At 46.0% G+C, this 20,074-nt stretch overlaps 1 protein-coding gene across 2 annotated transcripts; it reads left to right on the top strand.

The window, feature by feature from the left end:
• Positions 1-5,617: 5,617 nt before the first annotated feature.
• LOC104345398 (glycerol-3-phosphate dehydrogenase [NAD(+)], cytoplasmic) lies at positions 5,618-19,719 on the top strand. Of its 2 annotated transcripts, none has more exons than XM_086465140.1 (8): positions 5,618-5,658; positions 10,940-11,112; positions 13,061-13,137; positions 14,381-14,519; positions 16,281-16,393; positions 17,865-18,098; positions 18,249-18,355; positions 19,623-19,719. In XM_086465140.1, exons 1-8 carry the CDS (start codon positions 5,618-5,620, stop codon positions 19,717-19,719), a joined length of 981 nt encoding a protein of 326 aa, XP_086321266.1. The 2 variants fall into 2 exon arrangements, with proteins under 2 accessions (XP_086321266.1, XP_086321265.1); XM_086465139.1 differs by having other exon boundaries at positions 10,940-11,117; positions 12,997-13,137.
• The last annotated feature ends 355 nt before the right edge of the window (positions 19,720-20,074 follow it).

Genomic DNA, 20,074 nt, shown 5'->3' with positions numbered 1-20,074 from the left:
CGGCAAATACATTTTTCAGATCTGCTCTAGTCCTGTTGCTTCTCCTGAAAACCTTCTCTGTTGGATTACAGAAAGCTCTAAAGAGTACAGATGATTTACAATTGGCCTCTCAGTCTGTTCGGCTTGAATTCCTTAAATTACTTGGAATTACATAGATTTCTATAGGGCTAAAATGCAGTCTCTAAGTACCTTCTTAGAGAACTAAGTTAAGTGTGGAAAAAAAAAAAACTTCTGCCTATATAATCTGTTCAGAACTTGCAGCAGAGAACTCAGCTAAATAAAATGAGTGGAGTAAAGACTTCACTGTTGATTTGCTTTCTAGAGCCCGTGAGTCAGTAAAAGCAGACTGCAAGAAGGCCACGTGGAAGCTGTAAAGCTGTGAGTAATTTGGTCTGTCAGCTCTTAGGGACACAAACTGATGTTATGTGTCTGTACCTAATATCCTGGAAGAGCTGCTTTGAGATATTACATGGTACCTCAGTATAAATGGTTATTATTTACTACCTATATTTAAAAGTAATTAAACATGCTATAATTTAGTGTTTATATATATACCGTGCAAATCTTCTATTTAGAATATGATTCAGGGAAAGCTTATGAGCAAAAATTTTCCAGTAGAAAATGAAGAGGCCTGTGATGTACAAGTAATGTTGATGCTAATGCCAATCTCCAGGCTGTCTAGTGTAAGGGGAGGGTCAGCTGTGGCACTTGCAGTTTGGGTAGAGTTCAAGCGGGAGGTTTTTAACGGTCTGCAGACCTTGGCCAGGGGAAGGTTTCTGTGGACACTCACAACAGGCGGGCTCCTTCCCGCACAGCCAGGCTGAACTTGGAAACCCGTGTTCGCAGCTCCAGACCTACCCCATCCTTAACTCTACCCATGGCTCCACAAGTGAGAAAACCCAGTTTGAGTCCTGCTGACATCAGCCCACAAGGTTCAGCAAAAAAAAGCTCCATTCTCAGCTCCTCTTTCCCTGAACTCTGAAGCCTGCATTCCTAGTGACGCTGAGGAGCGGTGCTGTATGGTCATCCCAGGGAGTGCAAAATTCATATTCTGCTTTGCTTTCAAGAAGTCACAAAACAGAAGAGGCTCCCTGAATCTTACTTCTCTCCAAAGAGATCAGGCAAAATAAGGCAGAATATTACCCGTAGCTCTATATCCCCGCACAGGATGTGAACTGTAACACGGATGGTGCAGGACATCTTAGGAATATGCAGAAAGCCTAGTGAAAACAGTAGAAAGGAGCAATATATAGAGAAAACTATCCTTCAAACAGCCAAAATTAAAGGTACAGCTCAAAATCAAAACAAATCAGACCTGCAAAGGGAAGAAAAACAAGAACAAAAGTATTTTAGCTGCATGATTACAAAGGAAAGCATCATCAACAATAACAGCAGAGCAGATATCTAAAAGCTAAAGGACTATATTGCTTCAGTTTCCATAAGGAAGAAGATGTAACCCCAGAGAGCAGAGGCAGCACACTTAATGGGCTAAAGGGCACAGATATGGAAATTACTGCAGGCAACACAGACACAGAACTCAAGAGCTCTTTACCGTTCACTTCTGAAGACTGAATAATCTCTGTCACTGAAATCTATAGGCTTTTTAGAGGAAATGTAAGCCATGAGTAATAAAAGACACGAAGGGAAGGAGAAAATGGGTTAAAGTGCAAGCTAGGCATGTTATATGTGGACTAAGCCAATATCTTTCTTTGATAAGATAATTGCATTTGCAGACAAGGGAAAACTAATAAATCTTATCAACCTGAACTTTGGTAAAGCATTTGATTTGGTATTACCTAGATAATTATTAGTTAAACTTGCGAAGATAAGGATTAACATAAATGCTATAAAATGTTGAAGGAATAGTATTGGGGGTGAAAACTGCTGATGGGGCTGAGAACAGAATTACAGGACTGGAGGAATCGGTCTTACTGAATAATTCCATTAGTTAGCTTGGTGCAAAAAATGATGAGTGGGGTAATGAAATCTGCTAATGACAAAGTTGGGAGACATTTTCAACACAGAGGAAATCCTACAGGAAGAATTATATGATTGTTATGTCCCAGTAACAGACATGGGATAAAACGTAACAGTGTAAAATGGAGGGACATGCACCGAGAGACTGATAAAATTTCTGCTGTAAATTAAGATTTATTTGCTGTGAACAACGGAAGAGGAAGAGCCACATGCCTGATGTAGTTATTAAAAAGGTAAATGCAGTCTTCCATGTAGCAAGCCACATATTTCCAGGAAGTCAGTAAGTAAACATGTACAAGGCACCAGGTAAAATTCCACTGAGATTTTAGGGCATCATTCAGGTTATCGGTGTTCAGGAAGCCTGAATTCATGCTGGAACAGGTACAGAGAAATGCCATCCAGATAATCAGAGGAAGAAGAAAGAGGAGATAAGAGAGCATGTCTTGCTGATCTTGGCAAAATGAACGCTGAGAAGGGATCTGATTCACAGAATCGCAGAATGGTAGGGGTTGGAAGGGACCTCTGGAGATCGTCTAGTCCAACCAAGATTCCTCTGTGTAAATACATTTGGGGTTTAAGGTGGGCAGAGGGGGAGAATAGGCACCGAAGGAGAAGAATTATTCACATTTATAGACAGTGCTTGTGCTAGAGCAGACAGGCACACGTTGGATACGAAATGGGGAGAAGGGGTCTCACTGTGAGAGGAGTAATGATCTCCAACAGCTTCTCGGTAGGAGAGAAGGCAAAAAACCTAGCTGATTTTAAAATGGAGCATGACAAGGCTGTGAGCTGGCAGACAGTGTCCTTCCAGGCCCAGCTCCAGTTCACCCAGGGAAGGAGAACAGAGGACTGACTCTGTCCCATACTCACATAGTTTACGCTACGCACCCAACAGTAAAGGGTGCCCAGGCTTCACCAACCAGTGGCCAAGAAAGCAAAGCACACAAGGCCTGTATCTATACCACAGGAAAGAGCACGCTGCCCTTTACCTTGCCCTCAAGTCCCTCTCTCCTCCCTGCCCTTCCTCTGCCTGGCGCCCGCCGAGTTTGGCATTTCTCAGTCACATTTTGGGGTGTCCAGAGACCTCATTGCCACCGTAGAGAAAGCCACATCTGTCTTACGAAAAAACGCCCGTTGGCTGCCCTGGCTTTGCAGCACCAACAGGGAGGTTTTTCTGTTTGCAGCAGCTGCTAGGCAGAGGAAAACTGTTTGGCCGTGTATTGGCCGTGTAATCTCCCACTGCTGACAACCACATGACCCATTAGGTGCAGAAAATCAGGTGAGCTTGGGTGGGGGTGGCCTTGAGAGTGTTGTCTTTATCCTCGTTATTAAACAGACTAGGCTTTTATGTCTGTTATGTACTAATGACTCACGCTTGAGAGGTAGCGCTCATGGGTTTACGTGAAAAACAAACACTGTGCCTTTGTGGGAAAGGGCAGGTCCTTCTCCTTGCCTGATAAAACAACGGTTGTCAGCATCCACTGGTGTGTGCTATATGGCTCTGGGGCTCTGGAATCTGCCAAAAGACCCATTTCTCAAGGCCATTCTGTGTCCCCACACAACACTGCTGCTGAGAGCGCCTTGACATCCAAACCTGCCTGCAGACCTCCTAGAACGGTGCTTCGTGTGTGAATGCTCTCCTGTCCATCTCCATGGAGCAGTGACTGCACAAATCCAGAGGACAGTTCAGCAGCAGCACAAGTTATCTACTTCCACGGCCAATTAGTGTCACAGATATATAAGCTGATGCATGCACTCAGTCCCAGGCTGTGTCCTCTGCTCTTCACAAGTCCTGCTGTATCCATCTGCCTGCTCATCCTCTGCCAGTCTCACCCCTGCCCGCTTCTGTGCGCCAACCAAATGGTCAGTGCAACCACCTGAGTGTGGAGGGCACAGAAGTCCATCAGTCCAGAGCCCTGGGGCACATAAATCCATCAGTTCAAATTGAAACTGATCCCCTTTGTAATTAAAAGCTTCCACGTTAATTTAGATGAAACCATTACAGTTTGCAATACTTACGTACTATATAGACTAGGGACATCTTCTGTTGCACGCATCAGTTGCAGAAGCCAGTACTTCAGTGAGTTTGTCCTCCCCTGGGGGCCTGGGAACTCGCCAGCACAGAAGAGCTTGCAACAAGCAGACAAGTCTCAGGGGCTGAACAGGGCAAGAAGGATGATGTCTCTTTCTCACCTCCACAGTTGATCTTCTTCATGATGGAGGAATAAGTTAAAAGGAGCAGAGAGCTAAGAGGCATGGAGAAGCTATTCAGCCAGAGAAAGAGCAAATCATAGTGAACTTACAGGAGAGTAGAGGAAACGCACCTAGAACCAGAGAAAGGCTCTTGTGCCTTGGCTATGCTCAAACTGTGTGTGTGGGGAATGCCTCTTCTCACAGAGCTCTCCATCAGGCTTCACATGTGTCCAGGGTCCCAGCTACACCTTCCTTTTCAGCAACCTGTCCTGGTCATTTTCTCAAGACTTCATTTTGCAGGATTTTGCCCTAATTTGTTTGTTATGTCCCCAAACACTCTCACCACCATCAGGACGCACCAAATAGCTGAGCCGATAAAGCCGACAGCAGGCGAGCTGAATACATGTGTACCTCCAGAAACACCCATGGGCTTCTGAAACACTGGCAGCCAGCCCTCCTCTGTGAATCACGGGGTCAGGCGTCCTTGTCACACGGAGCCAGAAAACCACGGAGCCAAGCTCCGGTGCGAGGGCAGCAGATGTGGTCACTGCTGAGCCTACAGCCCCCGGCAGGGAAGGGAGCCTGGGCACGGCAGGACGAAGGGAAGCAGGAGCGCAAGCGCAGGGAAGGCAGCAAATGCAGCTCTTTGGCTCAAAAAAAAAAAAAAAAAAAAAAAGAGAGAACGCTGCTTCGGGGTGTAGTGGAGGGCTGAGAGGTAAAATGTGGTCATTTGTAGGGCGCCATGCATGATTAGACCACGTAGGGGAAAAGCAATGACGCTCTGTTTCGTCCTTCCTTATAAATAACTTTTATCTGATGTCCTGTATTAAGAACTACGGCATAGTCCATGATTTATCAGCTGAATTCGGCTCCGCAAACGCACTCATAACCCTTCCCTGGTGTGCTCCTCACCCGTTGGAAGAATTGAAGCCATTAGCCACCTGTCTGGTAGGACAGGTGGGACCCCGAGGTGTTTCTCCCTGCCCCAAACTCCGCCACCTCACCCACCCCGCAGAAACCCTCGGGGCTGCCGATGGGCAGGAACGTCCCACACCACCAGAAGTGCCGGGCTCCCCCCCCCCCCCCCCCCCGCCCTCCCCACGCAGGCCCTCATCCCCGTGATTTTCGGAGAAGACACCATTTTCCCCATTCCCCTCCACGGCACCGAATCCCACCCCCTCCACACACAAGACCCCCCCCACCCCGGGCTCAGCCGACACTCGTGGGGCAGCCCCTCGGGGCAAGGACCCACCCGGGCAGAGGCCGCCGGGTCTGCAGGCGGAGCCGGGGGGGGGGGGGGCTGGCACTGCCCCCCGGGGCCGCCGCCCGCTCACGCCCGGCCCTCCCGCAGGCGCCGGGGGCCGGGCCGGGAGGGGCGGTGCTGACAGCCGGGCCGGGCCGGGCCGGGCCGGGCCGAGCCGCGCCAGGCGGGAGGGCAGCCCGCAGCATGTCACCGCTCCGCGTCTGCATCGTCGGCTCGGGGAACTGGTGAGTGCCGCAGCGCGGGGAGCTGGGGGGGGGGGATCCTCCATCCCCCTCGCCTCTCCCCTGCCCTCCTCCCTTCCCCACTCCTCTCTTCTTTTTCCCGTTTCTTCTCTGCTTTCCTACCCACCCCACCCCACCCCCCCCCCCGCACACCGAGACCGCCGGGCCGGGCAGCGCCCCGGGGCGCCCCCCGCCCCGCCCGGGGGCTTCGCAACAGGTCCGGTGCGGGGAGCCGGGGGTCTCCATGGTCCTGAAACCGCGGCCCCCGTCCCGATCGCGTCCCGCCTCGGCCGTGCGGGCTCTCCCCGGGCAGGGAGCGTCGTCCCTGAGAGGCGGCACCAGCCCCCGGGACTGGCCCCTGCAGCGCCGAGGTGTGGGAGCCCGTGGGAGCCCGGGGACAGGAGGGCGACATTCGGAGGGGACCAGGGCTGTGCCTCCGCGGCCAGGCGTAAGCATTCAGTGGCGAGGAGAGCAGAGAGGCCAGCTGCGGTCCTGGGAAGGAACAGGGGCACAGGCTTCACTTAGAGCCGTGACTTATTGGCACCTTTCACTTCCAGCCTCCTCAGCATGTCGTCGTGCATCTTGGCGCAGACGCAGCCTTGTACAAGCATTCAGGTCTCCCATTTATCCTCACCCCTGTTCATAAGAATAGCTTTAGTACGGCCCCGTCCTTTCGAGCCTGGACAAAAGCATGGCTCTCCAGAGTGCCTCGGGTCTGACAGACCCCACTGAAGTCAGTAAATCCTGTCTCACTGGACTTCGCATCTTTTCTTATGGTTCACGTAAGCTGAGCACAAAGAGACCAATATGTATGTGCAGGCGCTTGGGATTAGCAAACCCAGCCTTGAGGTAGCTCTGTGGATTGTTTTTGTACAAGGAGGGCAAGCTCCTGAAGATTTTTAAAATATCTGACAGCTAAGTGGAAGCAAATGCCAGAAGAAATCAATAGGTGAGGGAGTGGTTGCTCATGAGCTGCTGAGAAGACACCATAGTTAAAGCACAGCTCTTTGCCTTCCTGCCTTGCAAAACCAGTCCACTGCTTTCTGAGCCGCCACCTGCCTGTCCTTTCCGGATCACAGGCTCTTTGTGCATGACATCTCTCAGATACAGCCCTTCAGGTGTAACTGCACAGCTAAGTTTTCTTCAGGAACTCAGCATCATGCATCTGGCTTTCTCTGGCCCCGACAGACACAGTCCCGCCCCAGCGTTTCTGCACCAGCGTTTCCCCAGCTGCCGCTTTCACCATGTCGTTCCAGCGCTTGCCTCTCACCCCTGCTGCCTTCTTCTCGCTCACCTTAACCACAGGCATCCAAGCCCACGCAGACAGCTCCATGTCACTTCCAAGCCCCTCAACAGCCCCGGCTGCACATCTGGGAGTCAGCTGTCACCTGTGGTCAGCCCACGGTAACAGCCTTCGTCATTCTCTTGCTGCACCTCAAGCAAGCACCTCCTGCCTTTCCCAGCCTGTCCCCTTGCCACAAGACATTCTCCAAAGCCACTGAGTTGTCTTCCTTCAGATCTCCACTCCAGAAACTTCTCTTTTTTTCCGTATGTACCTACAAACTCTGAAAGAGTTATGCCACAGAGATAAGAGACCCCAGCTCATTCAATAGTACCTGCTTGTACTGCCTGTCTGCCTGGGCCCATCTCTTGCTTCCTACCGTATAAATAGACTGTAAAATCTTCAGGGAGGAGACAAACATTGTGCTCTGATGTTTAAATCACATCTATTCATAGCCTCTGTGGCAGAACAGGTTGTCCTAGCATAACACAGAAATATGTTTATCTTTGGCAAATATTTTTTTCTTATTTTCCTCCTGAACATTTGGGTGACAGTTCAGATCACTGCTCTTGAGTCTTTCCTGCAGCTCAGAAACGTGGCTGACACGTGACACAGCATGTTGCAATAGCCCATGTCAGCTGCAGAAGTTCAGCAGGTCACAGGGACTTACTAAGTCAACATTGCTGGGAGACTCACGAGTTAAGCGAAGTAACTGCTGCGCCGCATTTTGCAGTTGCTAGCCAGGTGCAGGAGGGTTTGTGTTTACATTAATCACGGTTTAGTTACCTGTTTTTAAAACCAGAGGTTTAATTCACTGCCTGGCCCTTCAGAATCCAAAAGCTCTCCCCATCTTCTTCAATTCATTTGGCTGCAGAGTCCTCAGTGAAGATCCAGCTGGAACTAGGTTCTTGTCTGCAATAGGTACAGATGGCCAGGGTTTTTACGGAGGTGCATGGAAAGAAAACAAGAGCCAGTGGTCATAGATTAAACCAGAGAAGGTTCTGACTCAATATATAAAGAGAAGAGGAAAAAACCAAACCCCTATAAGACTAATAAAGCATCGGGGCAGGTTGCCCAGAGAGGAGGTGGCCCTTGGAAAGTTTTCAAGGCTCGACTGAACAAAGCCCCGAGCAACCCATCTGAACTCAGTGCTGTTCCCTCTTTGGAGACCCCTCATGGTCCCTTCCCACCTGAGCAATACTATAATTAAAAAAAATTTGGGGTGGTTGGCTAAGGAAGAGTCTGGAGGAAGACATGATCGTCTTCAAGCTTCTAAAGGAGAAAACCAATATTCCACCCTTCTAGAACAGAAATGGGCTTAAACTGCAGTACGAAAGACTTCGGTTAAATGTGAGGCTGATCTTTCTAATGCTGAGGAGAGCAATGGCTGGGAGGGGCTGGTGGGGGAAGTGAAGAGACCTGCAACCACTGATGTCTTTGAGACCTCCTCGGAGAAACTGTTAGGAATGGCCTAAGGATATGTGACTGCCCTTTGTATAGCGAAGGGACGACCTGCTTCATGGGGTCCGTTAAGCTCTGCTTTTCACCAGACCTGATGTATGCCACAAACACTTTCATATTCACATATGTAAATAATGGGTCTTAACTGACTTAATCTTTATCAAAGCTTTCTCATTATACTGATATGAAATCTCCAGATAAAAGCTCTTTTTCTTAGCAATATGTAAATGACTTCCAACATGAATTAACATAACAGGGAAAAAATTGATTGGCAGCTTTCACTTACTTCTAAAAATTATCTGAGCGGAGTTCTTTGTCTTCTATTAATCTTCACTCACTAAATTGAATTTTGGAGAAAACAAAACCATAGCGAAGTCTTTATATGTGAGCGCCCTTGTTTTTGTTTGCATAAGCAGCCCTCTTCTGCCAAGCCTGTGTAGTCTACCGAGCACCGCCTTCCCAGACAAAGCAATTCTTCCTCCCAAGGCTGATCACCAGTGACTGAATTTCAAATAGACTAAGTAAACAGAGCACCAGGTTTTGAACTGTTTGATGGTTTTGTGGTGAGGTATTTCCCCTGATGACTACTCAATGCCTTTTAAACATTAAACCCTTTCTCCCTCAAATCCTCATTCATCTAAAGAGGAACCAAACAAAAATACTGCCATTTATGGAGCTACCTTTATGCCCGAGAGACATTCACCGACACCTTGTCAACAGGAAAACACTTGGGTGGCAACATCCAAGTGTGGTGGTAATGACAGCTCTGCTAGATGATCAGGTTTACCTACTGACAGTTCTGAGTCCCATTCAGGATTTCAGAGGTTTGAGCTGCAGTCTGCATCTTTCAACAGAAAATCCTATGAGCTCGGTACATAGCTAAAAAAGTTATTTCCATGGATAGGCCTGAGGTCTAAGTTCACCATCCAGGTTGTGCTGGAGACTGCAGCACGACCTGGACAATGAATTTAGATCTCAAGTTTATCTGTGAACAACCCCCTTTTCTTATTAATACACATTTCTTGTGCAGAGCCACAAGTCATCCTCAGCTCAAGCCTTGATTGTGCTCTCTGTTGACAGCAGGGCAAGAAAACTAGAATATAAGTAATTTTATAAATAATATGAATGTACAATTCTTTCAAAAAAGCAGAACTCTTACAGTAAAGGTTCACCCCTTAAACATTTCCCTAAATATTTCAAAGGGCCAAAACCAGTCATCCCTTTAAAAACAAACAAAACCTCACAAAAAACTCAACACCCCCCCCCCCCCCAAAAAAAAAAAAAAGCAGAAAAAAAAAGCATTGGGCAGCTCAGGATATACATACAGTCAACACTGAGCAAAGTGAAACCTGCTCTCAGTAGGATTTCTTTATCGTTAAAGATGAAGGCCTTATTCTTCTACTACTCACTGAGCAATCCAGCCTTGTGCCAGCCTGTTACACCAAAACCACGGCTGAGCCAAGGGGAGCCAGTTGTAATGTGGTTTCCCGTCGAACCATTGACAGCACAGACCCACCTGGACTTCGCCTCGGATATGCTCGAGACCTTTGTCCGCTGCAGAAAACAGCCCACAGCTCAATCCTGTTCATGCTCCTCGTTGTAGGCGCGTTACAAGTGGGTCAGAGAACACGAGCGTTGCAACTGGGGCTCCTCTTTACATTGTGTTAGCAGAGTGGCCAGGACTTGAAAGACTGAAGTAGCATTAAAATGGAAAGAGGGAGCAGAGGAGTAAAAATAATCACGCCTCCTCCCCGTGTAATTTAAAGAGCATTAAGCAATACTTTCAATATTTTTGGTGGGGTTTTTCACTCTCTCTTGCCAAGAAAATACATGAATGCTTGCAAGTGGTGATGGGGAAATAAAATTACTGTCTCAGCTGAGGTTAAATGATGCTCAGCATGACTGAAGAAGAGTAAACTGGATGGTCAAAATATCCTCAGGCTGCAACTATTACAGATCCTGTTACAGTGATAATTAGAACAATAAATAAAAAGAAACCATCAGGTTGAAGATTGTATTTTTTTAAAAAAGAACAGAACAATTTCTGAGAATTTAGCTCTTACATAAAATCCTTACTACAACTGTTTGGTTCTCAGTAGGAAAGTGGGCTGCATCTATTTTGGAAGAGATGCACAAAGCCTGTCACAGCAAGATCGTTCAGCACTGCTTTACCACCTGGGTGGTTTTACATCCATTGGTCTTCAGAAAAAAAAAATATCCACGAAGCAAGTGAGATTTTAGTCCCAGATACTGTACTTTTAGTGCTGCCAATGGTACATCACACTCCTACTCTATAATCTTTGATATATGACTTCAGACCCCTTACTACAGTTATGTTTGCTCTGATTTCACTTTGTTTTTAAATCAAGGGGGTTTTGATGGAGGGTAGTGGATAAAGCTGTCCGATAAATGTAGCAAGCACCTGAACAGCTCTATAGCACAGGCCTTTTATGAGTTACTGTGTTTCAAGTAATTTGTGTTCCCAATTCACAATAAAACTATTTGTTTCCTATGAGTTATTTCATCTTTTTTGTTTTAAAGGGGATCAGCCATAGCAAGAATCATTGGCAAAAATGTCCAGAAGTCCAACAGATTTGATCCTATTGTCAAGATGTGGGTATTTGAAGAGATCATCAACGGAAGAAAACTCTCAGAAATAATCAACCAGGAACATGAAAATGTTAAATATCTGCCTGGATACAAGATACCCAAAAATGTGGTGAGTTGGGGAAAAAAAAAAAAAATCTCACTAAAATACTTTTATTTTTTATAAAGGAGGCAAAACCTGGCAAAATTAAAACTAGCAAGTAATTCACTACTTCATTCTGGTTTGCCACCTAACTCACTCCGATGTTGACATGTAACTCGCTTCTCTGACTTCTGCTTGTCTCCTGTGTCACACGCAACCTCAAACACCCAACTGTCGGGTGCTGGTAACGCACCATCCTCCTCTCTGGCGGAAATCAGCATAGCCCTAGAAATGGCAGGCAGAGCTCTGTCGACACAAAGCTGAGATATTTCAAGCCCACAGCATTCTCTCGGGAAAAATGGAAAGCTACTGCTTTCCCCTCTTTAAAGAAGAAACCAACAGTACAGCTAACAGCTGTGGCTGACAAGGAGATGAATAATGAACTGTTGGCTCATGGCTGATTTCCGGGTAGCAACACGCTGCAGTAATTAATAATGCCGTAAATTCCACCAAAAATATAAGATGTTTAATTTTCATGAACATTTAAAATACCAAGTTATAGATCTCTAATTAATCAGCTTAGACAATTTACTGCTCCTGAAGCAAGCAAGGTGAGGGGGTTGGTCTGTTCAAGATTTTGCCAACGCCACTGTTTTGTGACTTAAAGTGGCACAACAGTTGCAGTTGTGAAAGGAAGTTGAGACGCTGCACGTGGTGGGTCTCCTTGCTTGCAGAGTGGTTGTATGTACCACTCCATTTAGTGCTGCGATTGCGTATTTGCACCCTCGTGGTTTGACCTTGGCACACGGTTCTCCTGGGTTACAACTGACTTGTCACTGTTATTTTTGCAGCCCTCTAGCTGACCAACAGGCTTGTCACCATCACTCGAGATCAGCCTCATCCTGTCCCTAGCAAAGTCTCAGGCTTTACCAGCAGAAATCAGCTGGCTGCAGGAAAGCCTGGAGGGACCCACACACCTTCACCTCCGAGGAAAACAAACAAACAAATAAATTTTTTCCTTGCACTGCTGTGCAAAGTGTTGGAGAGACAGAAGCACTGCCTGTACAGCGCTGCCAGCCTCTGCTCCGCTCCTGCTTTGCCATTTTCCCAGAGAAGCAGCCTTGATGGCAGCAGCTCTGGTTCTCCTGCCAGGAATCCCATTTGCTCTAAGGCAGCTTGCTCCAAGGCTGCATCCAAGGGCGATGTTTGCCCTGATTGTGAACTGCTTGTGACAGCAGGCTCAAATTCACCTGCCCTGGCCTCTGTAGCCTGGTTTGAGTTGTGTTCCGAGTAACATCAGCATTTGGAAGAAGATACAGCTTGATAGTTATTAAGCATGTTGGGTAAATTGGTCAAGTTACTATATAATTACAACAAACAACTCATCCCACCCCAAATATAATAATAATCTCACCTTTTAATATCGTTTACTCCTGAGTAGCTCTCAGCTGGTGACCTATGGAAACTAAAGACTGCCAGAAGAGGCTCTGCCACACCACCCTGCTTCACTCCCATCCTCCCTGGTACTACCACCCATTCCAGCAGAACCAAATGGGGTTGCTCAGTATCATCAGGAACCACCTGAAGAAGCTAAACCAGCAAAGGGGCTTCCCAGGATGGTGCAGGTTTATAAAGGATATGGTCCTCCCCAGATTATCCACACAGGGCTAGGATGGGAGGCACGTTAAAAACAAACTTATAAAAAATCCAAACCTAAAATAGTTAGGCTGCTTTGGGTATGTCAGAAGAGAGCTGCAGTTGCTCACATGAAGAGCTAGCAGCTATGCCACACTGCCAGTTAAAACTAAGGACATTTGCAACATGTCTTCAATGGCTTTGTCACGTTGGTATCTTCCAAGGGGTGAGGATTCCTACCTGGGGCTCATTTCAGTTGTCGCTCTTGTCCCAGGTGGCCGTACCAGACGTGGTCGAAGCAACAACCGGGGCAGACATTTTAGTGTTTGTTCTGCCACATCAATTCGTTGGACGAATCTGCGAGCAGATCACGGGCCAGATAAAACCCGGGACATTTGGGATTTCACTGATCAAGGTAAGCTGTCACCTCCACAAGACTCAATCTGTAGGGACTGAATAAATAGCTTCAGCTTGAGGGGAGGAGCTCCAGTCCTCAGCTGCACATTCTGCATAAACACAAGCATTTCTTTCTGCAAGAGTTAAAACTTAGCCAGCCTCTGCCAGCCCTTCTGCTGCTCACGTGGACACAGAGAGGAAAGGATGGGGCAACCCAGCCGGGCTAAGCATAACAGTCTTTGCCAGCCCATCTTTAGCCTGGATCGCTTCCCACTTGGACCAGCACAGAGGTGAAAATGGGCAGAAAGAAAGCTACCTAGGTTGAAGCTGCTGCCAGAAAAAACACTCATCAGAATACATATAGCCTCAATTAACTCTTCACTGGAAAGAGCACTGGGTTGAATACATGCTAAAGCTGTTCTTGGCAGCAGTAAAACGCCACAGTAACACTAGTGATTTTGCAGAACTGAAGCAATTTCAATGTGGCATGAACTGAGGAATCTCTTTTTTTTAAGTTTAGAGGTACCGGATTATCATAATCTTAAAAGAAATTAATATTTTAAGAGAATCTCAAACTCAAAGCCAGAGGCAAAGCATAGGAATATAGTCTACTGCTTCTTCTTTTGATTGCAGTATAGGAAATATCCAAATTAAAATTGTAATGAAAGAAATGTAATTCAGGTTTTCAGACTGCAACACCAGCTCTCCCCTCACCTCACCTTTTTTTTCCCCCATAGAAATTATCTCATGAACTGCAGTACACAGAGGAGAGGAATGTGGGAGAGGAAGGAAACTCCTGCTAATTTACTTCTTACTTCAGCTTAAAAAAACCCCAAACCCACAACAGTTCAGTATACTCCTTAACACCAATGAAACACTCAGATTAATGCTTAGATCTTGAAAAAAAGCCAGTGCCTGTAGGCTTAATTTAAAAGTCTCATTCTGTGCTACAGGAATTTAACACAAAGGAAGAGTACAGCCTCAAAGCAAGCCTCAGGACAGCAGCACTGGGTGCGAGGCCTCTTGCAGGGTTACCTCGACTGTCGCTGCCTTCTCCCTGAACATGCCTTGAATTTTGCAGTTACCAAAGTACAAACCCAGAGCATTGGTATTAGTGGCTAAGGCTAGTGAATATAAGACCCAAATCCCTCTAATTAAAACCAGAGAGCTGCAGGCAAGAGGACACCTTCTGCTTCACCAATGCTCTTACTGCTGCAATTTTCCTAGTCTAATAACTTGGCTTTGACTTATCTTTTATTCAGGGGATTGATGAGGGTCCTGATGGCCTGAAGCTCATCTCTGACCTCATTCGAGAGAAACTGAAAATAGAGATCAGTGTGCTTATGGGGGCCAACATAGCCCGAGAAGTGGCTGATGAGAAGTTCTGCGAAACCACCATTGGTAACTATTGCAAAGAGCAAGTTAGAGCTGCGAGCTGTGGTTTAACATCACCCCTGGCTGGGCAACAAGATAACTGGGTAACTCTGGAGGCAGCAGGGGAAGGTGACGGGTCCCAGGTGGTTCCCAAGTGGTGCGGTGCCCACTGAGCTCCTTCGGGAAGGCAGCATGATTTCCAGGGAGCTTGGTGCTAGCAAGATCACATCTGAGTGGACAGTGGGTTTCAGTGCCGAGAGCTAATTTCATCCATTTAAAAATTACAGCTTAATCCTGTTCCCGTGGGAGTTGATGAGAGTCACCTTTTCTGTCTGTACAACTCAACACCAAGTACGTCGGCTTCTCTAGATAGAGAAGTGTAATCAGAAGCTCGTATGTGCTCAGGCTCCCTGAGATGTTTTTCTCCATCTTCAAATTGCTTTGTTTGGAAAAAAAAAAAAACCCACACAAAGAAACACCAAGCCCAAAGAACAAAGAACAACCCCAGTAACATTCTGTTCTTCCCTCTTGCTCAGAGTGCTCGCCAAGACGTACCCTCAGATCCTCCCAGAACTGGGTCTGACCTGACTTGGAAAGTTCATCCAGCAGTTTTTAAAACCCATTGATTTTTCAAGCAAGCAGAAATTCAAGTTAGAGCCTTCTGTAGTTAGGGAAGGCAGACAAATAAGTTATTGTTGCACTTCTGTTCCTTTGCCTTGCAAATGTTACAGTAACAGTGAAAACTGTACCAGCTGGGCATTCGTTGCTGGCAGAGCACCTAGGCACGAATAAAACTAGACATGATTAGGAGAGTTGAGCAATATTCGTTTTCTTGGTTGGAGTTTTAACTTCTGCTGGCCCAGTTTTAACCCATGCTGTGATGATGGCTGTGCAGAGAGCTTTGCCCCTTGCTCTTGTCCTTGTGGAAAGCGACACAGCCCAGAAACAGCCACCTCAGAGAGACCGGGTATCCCCCAACATCAATTATTGCGAAGGACAAGAAGCAAACCCAAAGTCTCTCATGAGATGGGGCAGAAACCCCACAGCTACCGGAGTGCAGTGCCTCAGGCTAGTAAAACTCACTGCTGAGCTCTCCCTGAAGGAAACCAAGCTGCCTCCTATGAAAATGAGTGAAATGCCATTCAAAAGCCTTTGCCCAGCTGGCCAGGGGCTCTCTGGATAAAGGCAAACCTCATCCCCTTTACCCCGAGGGCTCTCTACCCTTCCTCTCAATAACACCCAGGGCAAGCACTGTAATGACATGACACGTGACCTCCGTAGCACTGGTAACAAAAACGTTCCAGCAATGCCAATGTTCAGCTTCATCATCTGTGGATCTCCCTGTAACTGGGAATTAATTGGGCATTAATTATTTGCATCCCATAATAATACCTACCAATTACATCAGTGTAACACTTTCAAAGCAGTAATTACACTGTTGTGCTATTATGATATACACAAAGCAATTTATAAACACTGTTTTTTGCAGCGTTTGTGGTTATACGAGCTTTCTCAGGCAGAAAGCTGTGTTAGAGTCTATCTACTTTTCAGCTTTTTAAAGTGTTATTAAGCAACTCTTGGTCAGTGCCCTGGGACTTGCATACATTTAACACTGGCTTCCAGCAACAGCAGCTGCTGTCACATGAATCTCTTGTTTAGCAACATCCAGTTGCTGGGACCAGAAAACCTAAAGCGGTCCCTGGGACCTTATTTCAGATTTCAGTTCATTGCATGTACTCTGAAACACTGCAAAAAAATCACTCTAACTTTCATCCTTCCTTCCCACAGGGTGCAAAAACAAAAAACAAGGGGAAATCTTTAAAGAATTAATGCAGACCCCCAATTTCAGGATTACTGTGGTGCTCGACTCTGATACAGTGGAGATTTGTGGAGCCTTAAAAGTGAGTGATTTCAAACCAGAATGTTTTTATTAGGGCCAAATTCTACCCTCACCTGAGTTTTCTGTAAGCCACGGAGTCTAACATGAGTCCTGCAACTGTGTGTGATTGAGCAAGCACACAGACAAGATGTGTAGTTCACGCACCAGTATTCCAACCTGCAAAAAAAGGGGAAACTTACTTAGAAAAACTGCTGGCTTTGCATTTCAAAATAGTTGTATTTTTATATTTATTTTACTGGACGCACTTCTGCTTCTGAGGGCAGAATTTAGTCTACTGTATTTTCTTGTCTGCATGTTGTAAGCCCACAGATCAAAGATTCTTACTACAGATAGTAGCTCCCGCTAATAACTCACTTCCGTGGTTCAAGTAGTAACCTGCTAGCAAGTTCGCATCAGAAGCGACGCTCTGTGTCGGCAGCACATCTGTGTGGCATTCAGCGATGCCCACGGTGTGATCCCAGGCTGGATCAGAAACAATACCAAAGTCACCAGGTTTCCTATGGAGGAGGCACTTGAGTGAGATTTGGAGTTTGCTTTTAAACGTGCCGAAAGTGACTCCAGCCTGCGATCCGTTGTACTTTTTGATACGTTCAATCATTCCTACTTCAATAATTCACCTTTTCTTGGAGGAGGGGGGATTACTGGCTAGGAAAGAACTGGTCCTGTTTAACCTTACATACAAAAAGAAAAGTTTCTTTATGTACAAAACCAAATACCACCAGATTTTGCTTTTGGCCACAGACTGGAACCGGGGGCAGGCACAGAGGGGAGAGAGGTTGTTTCTGCTTTGTGGCACGTCTTTGCTTTTCTTGAAATCGTTGCTTTGCCATTGTCTACAAGCCAGTGAACTACGCTTATGTAGGGACCTATTTAGGGGCTGGGAACTGGGAGGTGGGAAGGGAGGTGTGCAGGGCAACAGTGAGGAGTTGTGAAGATGTTTAGGATCCCAAGAGAGTCTTTAGAGCTTAGAAAAGGACAATTCTACTGACTGTTTTTGCAAGCAAAACCAAAATTTGATCTACTGCATCATCTGTACATACAGTCCTTGTCTGTGTATATTAGAGACCCACACAGAAAATCTAGAAAGGCACGACTCCACGTGGGGTATTTTAAAGATTTAAAACAGAAAGGTCAGTGACTCCCAACTTGGAACTAGCAGAAAACCAAAACAAGTTGCATACAGGCTACGTGACTGTAATATCACGGTATTAAACAAGATGCTTTGATTTTTGCCCATGGGAATAACAGTGGATACTTTATAAAAATCTTCCAGAAGTCCAGCTACTTTTATTCAAGAGTAACTAGCTGTCCACCTTCTTCATAAGATAAACTTGTGGCCATCAGAAATTGAACCTCGTTCTGCTGAAGGCAGACCTGTGGGATTTTCTTAAAGCTCAGCGCAAGCCGATGAACTGCAGTCTTGCCTGACCGTGTCCTTTCCTCCTCTGTGTCTCACACTAACCTGTTTTTAGAACATCGTGGCAGTGGGAGCTGGGTTCTGCGACGGACTGGATTTCGGCGATAACACAAAGGCAGCAGTGATACGATTGGGCCTTATGGAAATGGTAGCCTTTGCCAAGATGTTCTGTAGGGGGCCGGTATCGACAGCCACTTTTCTGGAGAGCTGCGGCGTCGCTGACCTCATCACTACCTGCTACGGGGGACGCAACAGAAAAGTAGCAGAAGCCTTTGCTCGCACAGGAAAAGTAAGGAGGACTTTGGAAAGTTTTACACTAACGCATGAAGAAATCCTTCTGTGTTTTACAGAGGCATCGTTAGCCGTTTACCTTCTTGATAACTGCTGGTATCGCAGCAGTATCCCCTCTGATCCAAGTAATCAGTCTCCTCTCTTCTAGTCCATTGAGGAACTGGAAAACGAGATGCTGAACGGGCAAAAGCTGCAAGGTCCTCAGACCTCAGCCGAAGTCTACAAGATTCTGAAACAGAAAAATATGCTCGATAAGTAAGTGCTTTTATTTTTTAAAAAAATTGAATCAACAACAAATGACAAGCGATTCAAAACCTCCCTAATGGTACTTGGGTTTAGTTCTCCGTTTCTGTAACAATGGCTTTCTACATCTTGGACCACCATTAGAGCTCAGCTTAGCCCAACCCCTCCTTGCCATGGTCGGTAGAACAGGAAGAAGGCTAAACAGCGTTAGAAAAAACAAGCCACAGACATATAGGAAACCAAAAAACCAACAATCCAAAGGAGTGACCCAGATATCCCCGTCCCCCTAAACAAGACAGAGTCAGCTTGCAAGCGTGATCTGTGGGTTTCTTGTTCTCAGTGTATCACCATCACAGAGCGCAGTACTGCTGCAAGCTGTGCCAGCGTTACCCAGGTTATCCCAGTACAAAACGTGGGAGCATATGCCCCGATGAAAAAATTTTATAGCATTGAATAGGGAATATGTGCTGCTATCAGTGCTGCAGTGCCACAAGTAATGGTGGATAAAGAGTACTTCTAATTGTTTGGGATGATGCGAGATTATAATTTGAAACCTTTGTCTCATCTTACACAACAGAAAAGCTGAACTTCCCTCCATCCCATTTTCTCTCGTACACTAGCAGTACCGAGGGGTCAAACACCGCTAAATGAACACTTAAAAAACTCCCATTAGAATAATAACAGATACAGAAGATTCGAGTGGCATTATCTTTCAAAAACAAGAGAGAAAAGAAAAGCTCATTTTAACAGGACGTGAACTTTTAAATCAAAACTTGATCTAATAAATATCCCATAATTGCACTTAGTTGCACACTCGGCTCCAAGTCATTCAGTGGACTCATTTTTTTTACCACATAATGACTAAGACAGCTTGCAAAAGGGAAAGAACCCTTTAGGCCAGGAAAAGGAAACCATTAGACCATTTCCATTCTTTTTAGTCTTTTAGATATCAGTAACGAACGCAAATAATATATGCATTTTGCACACAGGAGGAAAAAGAGGACATGCAATTCCAGATTTTTTGTAATAAAATACCAGATAGGAATTTTGTCTCCAAAACAGCTCTTCTCTGCTGTCACCAAGACTTGCCCCTAGCTCCTCCTAATTGCCCTATACAGTCTTCCAGTAAAGGCACCTCCAAGTTAAAATTATACTGCAAAGAGAGAGAAAAATTGTCCACCTTCCTTTAAAGTAACAACAACTTTTTCCACGATAAATGGAATGGAAATGTTTTATATAAACTTTACAAACTATTTTCATTGCCACGCACTTCTTTTAGGTTCCCGTTATTTACAACCATCTACAAGATCTGCTACGAGGGTCAGTCGATCCAGGATTTCATCACGTGCCTGCAGAACCACCCAGAACACATTTAGAGATCCCCTCTCCTCACCTGGTCCCAGTCTCATCTTCCCAGGACTTCTGCTCACTCCACGGCAAATAAAGTAGAGAAACAGGCTGTGTGACAACGCTTGCTGTAAAAGCAACGAAGAATGTATTTCAGTATCCTCATTCTGGGGGTAAAAAAATCTGCCTTCAATTCCAACATTATACCCAAAGAACAGGAAACGAATGTAAAATTTAACAGCAATGCGGGCATTTCCCAATAATTACTTTCTTGTTGATTGAAAACAGTTCTCCTTCTGATTTCCGTAACAAGAGCTCAGTCTAGCTCACATGAACCTCAACATTTTATCTACTAATATTTATTACAGAACAGCACAAGATGCA

The sequence above is a fragment of the Leptosomus discolor genome, chromosome 5 (genome assembly GCF_034619465.1).
Source record: "Leptosomus discolor isolate bLepDis1 chromosome 5, bLepDis1.hap2, whole genome shotgun sequence".
Taxonomy (NCBI): domain Eukaryota; kingdom Metazoa; phylum Chordata; class Aves; order Leptosomiformes; family Leptosomidae; genus Leptosomus; species Leptosomus discolor.
The sequence above is the reverse complement of the archived record's forward strand: the minus strand, read 5'-3'. Positions and strand labels throughout refer to the sequence as shown.

Bases quoted from the DNA above. Each gene is read 5' to 3' on its own strand.
- LOC104345398 (XM_086465139.1), top strand. From the start codon at position 5,618: ATGTCACCGCTCCGCGTCTGCATCGTCGGCTCGGGGAACTG. The intron at 14,520-16,280 runs GTAACTATTGCA...TCCTTCCCACAG, and splicing joins GTTCTGCGAAACCACCATTG to GGTGCAAAAACAAAAAACAA. The intron at 18,099-18,248 runs GTAAGGAGGACT...CCTCTCTTCTAG, and splicing joins CCTTTGCTCGCACAGGAAAA to TCCATTGAGGAACTGGAAAA.